The following is a 10,621-nucleotide window of genomic DNA, read 5'->3' as shown; positions in this document are numbered from 1 at the left end:
TTAGGGAGAAGGAAAGACAACCAACAAGCCCAGGAACTAATTATCGAACTGTGCTATGGGAACGGCGTGCAACAGCTACTGCCAACACAGTAAATTATAAGTATTACGGTCTGCTGGCTAGAAATCAAAACTGAGCTTTATTCAGAATTTCAATTTCTGAGTCCCAGTTCTGACAGGTAAGTGCTCTGGGTAAAGGCTGAGGTATGCTTAGAGTGCAAAACAAGCTTCCAGGCTCCCAAAACTATAAATATATGCAAACTTCATGGAAAAATTCCCTCTGTTTTGCCCACTCCACCTCCTGTATGAAAGAACCAGATTTCACACAGGTCTATTTGGAGATCTATTTCTTTCAAAAAAAAAAAAAAACCAACAACAACCAATCACACATTGAGACAAATCAAATTTGATGCTACAGCCATTTAAATATACACACCCTAGAAATGCGGCTGCGGCTTTGGTTCCAAAGCCTGCGAGTTCCTGAATTTAATACAAATCCAAACAGAATGCAGTTTTTTAAAGCCTTGTAGAAAACCAGGTAACCAGAATTTGTGGCATGTATAACAATACATACAGTGAAGCATAGTGTCATCCATAAAACCCGCCACATTCAGGAAAGATCCGTTCTCTCCCTAACTCCAATTACCACCAGCTTAAAAAAAAAAACTAAGAAAATGTGGTCTCTTGCTTAGGCTTTGTCCAGGGAGAGCCACACTTCAGTTATCTTCAGATTCTTCCCCACCACTTTTGCTTTTGAATTACGGAAAAGCTATTTGTTCTTGCATATTAGAGGGGACCCTGTCTATCTGTGTGTGTGCATGCCTGGCATGTGGAACCATTCAGTGCCATTCAGATCTCTCCACAGGAGTTACTCCACTAGTCCTTCATGTCCCTATTTAGTGCAGTAACTCATCTTGCCAATTCCCAGAAGGGCTCCCACTAACCCTTCCAAATCCAGGGCAAACTTCTAGAAGGAGATGTGTATGCAAGACCAATCAGAGGGTTCCTTTTGGCTGCAAGTGGAAGGAGTAGGTGAAGGAGCAGTTGCTGCAGGCTCCCAATTGAACCAGCAAAGGGAAGGCCCCTCTGAAGTAGGCCTCAGATTCCAGGGTATGGAAGCATTTTACAAAAAGAAGGACAATTCTAGACTGCTTCAGCTAAAGCCTAACATCAACGGATCGAAAGTGGCAGAGGACATAATCCATTTCTCAGATGCTACCTTCAGTTAGCTCTTCCAAAAAAAAAAAAAAAAAGCTCGTACTGGAAATGAGACCTGGGAAAGGGCCGTGTTCTCTATTATGTGACAACTGCAGCAAGAGCAGGAAGTTCTCTACAGAGATCCTTTTGGTAAAAAACAAAAAAGACAAAAGACTTGGCTCAGGATCCTCTGAGATGACAACGGTTTCTAAAGCACTCTCCAGTCTCTGACAGTCCAAGAGTAAAGGCTCGCTCCTGCATGCAGTCTTTCATCTGTTTTATGGATTTCTGACTGCAAGTTAAGGGAAGCAGCATCCAAGAAGAGAACCTTAGGTGGTGGACATGATTCCACTCTTCTCACTCTTCACCTTTAAGAACTCAGCCATGCTGGAGAAGTACTTCTGGTTGGCTTCGGCGACTTTCTTCTCAGCGGCTTGTGGGTTCACGATCTCCAAACCCTAGCCGGGAGCAGAAAGAAAGAAAATCAGCGGCCAATTTCAGGCAGCTCACAGCTTGGACGCCTTGAACAGGAGTCAAATGCTTGCAATGTTTCTCGACAAAGCAAAAGAGAAAAAAGAACCCAACAAACTGAGGCTATCATTTCTTCTTTGCTACTCACCTATCACACCTATGAAGCTGCCTTACACTGAATCAGACTCTTGTTCCAGGGCTTTCTCGTAGTGCTACCTGGGATCTTGGGTGTACCAGGGAGATGCTCTACCACTGAGCCACATCTCCTTGCCCTCTAACATCAACCCCTGCAAAGCGGACTGCGATTCAGAGGTGTAAGACTGTGAGTGCCACCCATCTGATTCACTCCTCTCATGCCTTCTATAGAGTGATGCTTTTCCCCGGTGCCGCCCATGAGTGCTGAACATGCCGCAACGGCCTAGACATCCCAACGGCCTAGACATCTTCCTGTTCTCTCATCCCCTGAAAGAGCGCAGTCCCTGTTAGCGGTACTTGAAAAGCAATACACGCAATCCAAACCACAGTGCTTACCTGCAGTGGAGTGAAGGCCACGCTGGAGGCAGTACCCGAGGAGCGGTCCCGGATGGTCGACTTCCCTCCATACACCATGCTCTGCTTTTGGAGTGTGCGCTGGGTACAAAAAAGGGAGCTGTCAGGGGCTTTGTGGGGGTTGCAGTAAAGAGAGAGAACGAAGCTAAAGTAGAGAAGGTAGCCGATTCCGGGGCAAACAAGCAGTTCAAATAGCTCAAGAGGCCTCTGTTGCCTTTGCTGGAAACAGAAGGTGGCTCAGGCCCATTCCTGACATCCCCCACCTCCTGAGGATCTCTCCTCCTCAGACTCCTCATCACTCCATTCTATTCAGTTCCTAGTTACAGATGGGCTTCATTTTAACATTAAAAGGAGCTATTTTCTTGTACTTTGCATATACATTCTACTTACGTTCAACACTACATACCCACTATCAAACTAAGTAATGAATGTTGCCAAAAAATAGACATCTGATTGTGTCATGTAGCCCTGTATGCTCAAAACTGATGCTGTCTCAAGTATCACCAATGCCACTGCAAGCAGAGAGATCACTAAGACAGGATTGGCAGTGCCTGGCACTTCCTTTCACCCAGTCCCTGCTTCCTTACCTGCAAAGTCTTTGAGATGCGTGCCTTCGTAGCCTCATTGACTTGGGTCTGTCGGACACGGCCACTGCCAGATTTGCCCAGGTGGCCCAGGCTAAACCCAAGGTCTTCTTGGTAAGCATCCTCTTCAATCTGGCAAAAGGAAGGAAAGAAAAGATGAGAAAGGAGTTTGGCATGCACTGAATTTTTAAAAACAAGATAGAAAGCTAGGATGACAAGAGCTCAGTCTTAAAATTAATAAAAAGAATTATACTAGCCAGACAAATGATGGCAGGAGCCACTCAGAAGGGCGGTAGAGAGACAAAGCAAATCAATTGCTTTTTCTCCACCACCTCTCCAAGCGATAGCCCTCCCCAGACACTCATATATTATGAGTAGCTTGCTAATGGTCCCAATGTGGGGCTGCACCAGAAGATGGAAGATGAAAACAGAGTTGCACTTAATTGCAACTGTTATTCATTGATGTCTTTTGTGCAGACACACATTCCCTCCCTCCTGCCTGGCCAAGAGCTCTTACAGGGCCTATTGTGCTATGAAAAGGGCCTTGGGGCAGCTTACTGGGAACTGAGGAAAGGAAGTGCCTGCTGTTGGAGAATGTGATGCATTCAGCTAGAATCCTGCACATGTGCCAGCTATAAAAGGGACAGAGCATCCACTTATTGGACTTTTTAAGCTAGAAAGAAAATGTATGTGGCTGGCCTGGGCAGATGTAAACACACTTTATATATTTTCCCAACATGCTTCCATGAAGGAAAAGTGGAAAGCCTACTAACAGTTATATGCAACTATTGTACAAATATGTACCCTTCACATAGATACAGTGGACCTGCACACACCAATCAACTTCCAGGGCAGAAGAGCCATCCTTACACAATATGGCTGTATAGAAGTCTAACAAAAAGAGACATGCGGTATCTTACTTCTCCAAAGCTCATCCGGTTTGCCTGCTTCCTTATTTCTGTCAAGCCAAGACGCTCCTTCATTTTACGGTACCTGAAGGCATAAAAAGCAGATTTGAGTGGATTGCCGTGTTGGTCTGAAGTAGTACAGCAAAATTTGAGTCCAATGGCACCTTTAAGACCAACAGAGGGTTATTCAAGGCATGAACTTTCGTGTGCAAGTGCCACTGGACTCAAATTTTGTTCCCTACCAAGTAGGCATTTTATTAAGAGAAAACAGGGTGATAAACCCAGAAGAAAAAAAAATGGAAGGACTCCAAAGGCCAGTGGAAGACAGCTCAATCCTCCACCAGCGAACTCACAATTTACTTTGTTACTTCACTTACATCCCAACCCAAAACAGTTCACATTCTTCTCCTCGCCTCCATTTTATCCTCACAAAGTTGTTAGGCTGAGTGTGTGTGAATGGCCCACCTGGGAGAGTTGGGATTTGAACCGGGGTCTCCTGGATCCTAGTGTGACCCCACACTGGCCCTCAAGGGCCTCAGTGCTCAGTGAAGAGAGAAATAAGGTTTCATAATTTGATGCTTGAGTATCAGTTTAGCTAATAGTGCCTGTAATTGAGTTCTAAGAAAACCTATTGAAGAATAGCAAGATGAATAACAAGTGTCCAGGAACAAATAAAAGCAAACGCTAGAATTTATGAAAACCACATAAAAACAAACATCTCCCTTTCTCCCACATGTGCTGGAATCATGCAGCACTCTTACACCCAATACTCCTTCCTGCTTCATTGACTTAACTATCCCAGATCAATCAGTTTTTCCTTTCAAGCCATTTTCTGTCCCTCCCCCTTACCTTCGGCCTCCACGTTTCTTCCTTTGTCCATCCAAAGGCGCAGGTAGTGGCTTCACTTGTTTAACAGGAGGGGGCTCCTGCCATTTGTCAAATTTTCTTTCAATCTCTTCCTTGAGATCATAACCAACCTGGATTAGAATGGAATACAGGGAGGGAGGGGGGAGAGAGTTGCTTAGGTTCACCTCTTTAGCTTCACCTCTCTCCTCTGCTCATTCCATTCCAGTCTTCCACCCCCCTGGCTCCACCCAGCTTAAACATCTTATTTTCCACCCCCCCCCCAAATCTTCTTCTCCACATGGCCCTGGATCTGATGACTCCATCCTATCCCCTTTGTTCTAAAGAATGAGTTAAATTTGACTCCCAATATTATCCTTCCTGCAGCCATACCTGTACCCTTTTCAACATCCCAGCTGCCCTCTGGCTTCTGCATGCTATACCCCTTACCTTCCCCTCTGAGCTTTCGTGAAAGCTGTCCACACGTGCTGCCAGCGTGCATTTTGCAGCCACTAAGCGGGCGGCCTTCCTCCGCAGATCCTGCAAGGGGAGAATTAAAATCAAGGACTGTCTTGTTAATTTCTGTGAAGGTGGTTTACATGCCAATAAACCAACTGGGCAGAGAGCGAAGCTGTGGGAAGGCACATACCGGAGGCAAAGACTGTACAATGTCACTATGGTAGATGTAGCCGGTATGAGGGAGGACAGAAGTGCTGGAAAATCCAGAAAGGGTTTTCCGTTGGGCTCCAAGAAGCATGATGTTGCAGGCGGGCATCTTGGAGAGGTTTGTCAGGCCACCGGCAATACCTTGGAAAGTGAAGGAGACAGAGAATGAGATAAAAGTGCCAAGTTGGTTCCAGTTTTTTTTTTATACCAGCCATTCCTGGCATTTCCCTCCAGCCAAGACAAAATTCTATTGTGCTTTCTTCTAAATAAGGGTTCTCCGACTTGGTGCCCATGAGCCAGTGGAGCCTTTGCAAGGAAGGATCTGTTACTGACTGCCCTCATTCCAACTAAAATATTTTTCTGTGGCTGCAATAGCTGCTTCAGCCACTAGACAATCAGCAGGACTGGAAGGGCCTGGGTTTTCCTCAGTCAGCATGTAGTTCTATTAACCTTTCAAACCTTCCTTCTTGTATATTCCTCCTTCTTTTCCTCACTTCCTGTTATGTGATCAACAAAGCAGCCAGGCAATTCTTTTCCAAACCACACCACCCAATTAAAAAACCAAAAGGTCCCCACAGGCTCAAAAGAAGCCTATGAGCACACAGAACAGCCAACTCTTCTGGATTCTCACCCATGATCTTTGCAGCAGTGGAAGCCCCCACAATGATGGACAGGTTGGGGGCAATGAAGGACATGCGGGACTCCACGTACTCATAGATACGATGCTTGGACTGGTTCAGCTCCAGGGCCATGTCACAGGCCTCCTCAATGCGCTCCAGTTCTTCTTCCGTTAACTGCTGCCTGTGGAGGGAGAAAGGCAATGCTCAAGGCCAGCTTTTCAGCCATCATGATTCAGCTCATCCTGTTTGCTCCATGAAGGAGACCATAAGATCTTTAAAAAGCTGTAGCGGGAATTGACACACTGAGTTTTCAGTCTCTTCCCCTATGAATTTTTAAGAACACCGCCAAACAGACATGCCTTTTGGCTAACCCATCATACATCCATCACACAGCCTGGCAGCTCTTTCATACAAGATTTGCCACATTAACACTGGAAGCCTCTAGAAGAGCAGCAAAAGTCCCCCTCAGCCCCTCACACGCACCCGCTGCACTTCTAACTAGACTGCAGGCTAACACCCCTCCAGTTTGCATCCAACCAATCTGTTCTATACTTTTGAAGCACACAGTGATTTGTGCCTGTTGAAAGCCTGCAGAGCTGTACATTTCTGTGTCTTTCCTGCTGTGTTTTTCTTTCACTGAATCATCTCACCTCCTACCCGTATTAAGCCTCCTCCCAAAACATGCGTGCATTTGGACAAGGATACACATCCAACTCCAAAAAGCCACAAACATCACCAACAGCTATTATTGAGAGCAACTTCTTTGTTTATTTTGGTCAACGCAAAACGTAACTGGATAATAAGCAGAGGGATAGGGGTGCCCATCTGGAGTTGCCTTTACTTGCAATACTCCTGAAAGCTTGCAAATCTTCCTTTTGAAAGAGAACACACTGCTCTGGCTATGGTGAGGCAGCATCAATGTTTGCAGGCTTGCAAATACTGGGGAACTCATGTTATTTGTTGCCCCTGAAATATACTATAGAACACCTATCTTACATTTTTAGTCTCCTTTTCCCTTCCTTTCACTGAATAATAAAGTACACAAATCAACTATGCACAGAGACAGCACTTTGGGGGAAAGGCCACCGTTTGGACTTGCACAACTGAGCAGGGACTCAAACTAACATTTCTGTCCCAAAGACTAAACTCCTCCCATCTTACAATTCTGTCAATCTTCACTTTCAGGCCTCATCAGATTCGCCTCCCAAGTGCCTGTTTGCGTTCCCCAGGTTCCCCTCGTACCCTTGGGTCGTGGATGCTGTGACGCTAACCACCATGATGGTGGCATTGGTGAGGATCTGCTGCAGGTTTTCATTGTTCTTGCATTTATCCAAGCTGTTGCCCAGCTCCTGCAAGCGACAAACAAGCATAAACAAAGGGATTTTCTTGAAACTGAAGGTCTCTGAACATATCAGGTGAGGAAGTACTGCAAATGTGTTGCAACCGAACTGTCACTCTGGGGCCTCCCCCTGGACAATGCTGGTCCCAAAATTTTAAACTGAGCCTTTGTAGCGAAGGAAGGAGCCATAGCTCAGCAGTAGGGCACAGGCTTTACCTGCGTGAAGTCCCATCTTTAATCCTTAGCACTCTTATCCAAACCCAGTACACTAACTACTGTACTAAGAATCATCACTTCTTGCTACATAAATCAACTGACAAATGCAGAAGACACTGAGGGGGCACTCTAGCCTCTCTTAGTGCTTTCACAGGATAGGTGATATGAATGTTTTTAAAAGAATTCAACACAGCTTAGATAGACTTTCAAAACAGTCAATACCTTGACAGTTCGGATATAATCCAAAGCGTTAGGGACGAGGGATTCCAGTTCTGGGAATCGCTTGGAGTATTTATCCCGGATAAATTTGTGAATAATGTCTGGGGAGAAATGGCAAAAAAGAGACCCATGAAGACAGACACCACCCCAAGGCATATTTACACTCCAGAGAACAAAAGCAAGTCACTATTATTATTATTATTATTATTATTATTATTATTATTATTATTATTATTATTATTATTATTATATTGATTAGATTTATTTCCCGCCACTCCCCGTAGGCTCGTGGCGGGTCACAATAGTCTTATCCCCATTAAATACCCGTTAAAAGACTTTAAAAACAATCCCAACACGGTGGAAGCTCTCACTAGGAACATGCCAGCCCATACAGCCTCTAATATTCCTAGAAAGCAAACCTCTTAGCGAATTAGCCTGACAAAGCAAAAACTTCAATCAAAACAGATAATGACTCGAGGCACCCGGTTCACATAGGGAGAGCCAGGATGGCGTGGCGGTTAAAACATCAAACTAGGATAATCTGGGAGAATTAGCTTTTACTCCCTACTCTGTCTTGGAAACTCACTGGGTGATCTCACCAGCCCATCCCTCTCCTTCTCTCTCTCTCTCAGCCTACTCTTCCTCACAGGATTGTTATGGTAAAGATAAAAAGGAGGAAAGAATGAGTTCACACTGGGGACAAAACCGAAGTATAAATAAAAATAAACCCTTGCCCATCTTAAACCCTTCCATTTATTCAACTGCACCTCCCTTGCCGGTGAACCGAATCTCTCTTTTAATCTGCTATTCTTGCAAACACTGAGCAGCAGCAGGTATACAATTCCATGCAATACACTGTTCTCCCCCACCACCCAAAAAGCAAGCAACTTGACCTTGCACTCACTCAACTCATTCTCGATCTCCACCGTGAGATTGTTGGCATCCACAATGACTCTATATTCAGGAGCAGCCTCAACCGGACCTAGAACTAAAGGTAAAGGTAAAGGTATCCCCTGTGCAAGCACCGAGTCATGTCTGACCCTTGGGGTGACGCCCTCTAGCGTTTTCATGGCAGACTCAATACGGGGTGGTTTGCCAGTGCCTTCCCCAGTCATTACCGTTTACCCCCCAGCAAGCTGGGTACTCATTTCACCGACCTCGGAAGGATGGAAGGCTGAGTCAACCTTGAGCCGGCTGCTGGGATTGAACTCCCAACCTCATGGGCAGACAGCTTCAGACAGCATATCACTGCCTTACCACTCTGCGCCACAAGAGGCTCTAGAACTAGAAAGGGAAGAAACAAAGAAATCATATGGCATTTAAAATATGTGTGTTCTATACTGCAGGGTGAAGCAGAGATGCAACAAGTGCCGTATTGATGAAATGGGGGTTGGGGTAGGATAGGGGCTGCACACAGTGCAATTTAAAAAGAAGATGAATAAGAGTGTTTCATTACCATCTGACGCTTTGGGCTGTTTGCTGATGTATTCCTCAATCTTCACCATGATTTCAGCAAACTGCACCAAGGACATGACAAAATATGTTAATCACACTTTGAGACCATCTGCAAAGTTAACCCCCAATAAAGCCCTTCTGCATACTCCAGCATCTAGGACAGGAATAACCGACTAATGCCAACCTCAAAAACTGTTCCTTATTTTAGACCACCCCCAGTAATCATGTGCCAAGACTAGTGAAGCTACAATGCACACTACCCTCTGAGCACTGTACAGTGGAACCGTACATTAAATTCTTGCTCTGAAGGCATATAAAGGAGGCTCTGACTTGAAATGGTTTGGGCATATTTTAATCCTTGATGTTACACTCAGTAGACATGGGTTTTTCAGATTCTTTTAAACATCATAATATTCAGCAATAAGCCGTGGATGGTTCTTTGGTATAGATGCAGATCATCATGTCCTCTTTCAGCAGCCCAACTACAGAAGGTCTCCCCCACCCCAAACTTATCAAATTGACTAATGCTAAAAAGGGGCTTGTTTCTCTCACCATCTTGCTGTCCCAAAGCTTGGCAATACTCTTGACTGAATCAGTCGCCAGATCCATTTGCATCTCTTCTTGGACATCTTCAATGGTAGGCTCCTCCTCCTCATCCGCAAAACTTCCCTCCTCTTCCTCAGCTGCCTCCTCAAGGTCAGCTAAAAGCTCGTCTGCTAAAGACATGGTGGTTCAACCTGCAAGGGAGAATCAATGATATAAGAGAAACGCTTCCTTATGTATCTAGCCCTTGTTGACCTTTCATTTCCAACTGCTGTGTACTCCTACAGACGGCGGCAACGCCCAAGAAATCCCAGAGAGTGACTCAACTAGTAACACCATGCAGTGACTTCCTCGACTGATAAATCCCATCCAGCTCCTTTGCAGTTTCTGAAGAGCTTCTCTTTCTCTTGCTCAACACCCCGCCCTCTCTTTCCACCACTGCTACCTTCCTGCTGAAATCCAGTGACCATAAGATCCATACCAACTGTTTTCCCAGCATAGCTCATTCAGCCAACCAGCTTTGGTTATTACATCTGTTTTAGCCACCAACCACAAGAGTTCTGTGCATCCAACAACCTATCAGATCTCTCAGCCGCCCTTCTTCAAAAAGTATCCTGGGGACCGCACAGAATTTCATGCATCACCACACCCCTCCTTAAGAGCACCCACCCAAACGCTTCTTCGTCGGCGGCTCTGGCTTCGACGACTGCTACCGTTCAGCAATCAGTAGCCTCTGGCCCCTCTCCTCTTCTTTGCGACTGATTTCTCGCTTTCAGTCCCTTGGTACGTTCGCCACACGCTCAGCTCTCCGTCGCTCTCTAGGTCGTCATCAGCAAGCGCCTGTAGGCCCGCAAAGATGACATCAGCAACCAAATAGGGTTAAAAAGGAGGATCACTTCCGGCGGCCACGTTCAGGTCGCGAAAGACGAGCACGTAATATGGCTCGAGAAGACCGCTCTGCCCTCGTGGATTTCAATGGGGTCTTTCGCACTGGATGTGGAAATATTATTTTTG

The 10,621-nt window shown here is 45.6% G+C and overlaps 1 protein-coding gene across 1 annotated transcript; it reads right to left on the bottom strand.

Moving 5' to 3' along the window:
• Positions 1 to 327: 327 nt before the first annotated feature.
• Positions 328 to 10,537, bottom strand: PRPF31 (pre-mRNA processing factor 31). The gene is made up of 14 exons (XM_077313830.1): positions 10,277 to 10,537; positions 9,617 to 9,801; positions 9,066 to 9,126; positions 8,514 to 8,597; positions 7,613 to 7,710; positions 7,078 to 7,184; positions 5,847 to 6,016; positions 5,199 to 5,356; positions 5,000 to 5,089; positions 4,556 to 4,683; positions 3,719 to 3,791; positions 2,802 to 2,930; positions 2,197 to 2,295; positions 328 to 1,652 (listed from the first exon to the last, which is right to left on the bottom strand). Exons 2-14 carry the CDS (start codon positions 9,788 to 9,790, stop codon positions 1,524 to 1,526), a joined length of 1,500 nt encoding a protein of 499 aa, XP_077169945.1. The 5' UTR covers positions 9,791 to 9,801; positions 10,277 to 10,537; the 3' UTR covers positions 328 to 1,523.
• Between the last annotated feature and the right edge of the window lie 84 nt (positions 10,538 to 10,621).

The sequence above is a fragment of the Paroedura picta genome, chromosome 16 (assembly GCF_049243985.1).
Source record: "Paroedura picta isolate Pp20150507F chromosome 16, Ppicta_v3.0, whole genome shotgun sequence".
Classification (NCBI taxonomy): domain Eukaryota; kingdom Metazoa; phylum Chordata; class Lepidosauria; order Squamata; family Gekkonidae; genus Paroedura; species Paroedura picta.
Note: the sequence above shows the minus strand (reverse complement) of the source record. Positions and strands in the feature narration are given on the sequence as shown.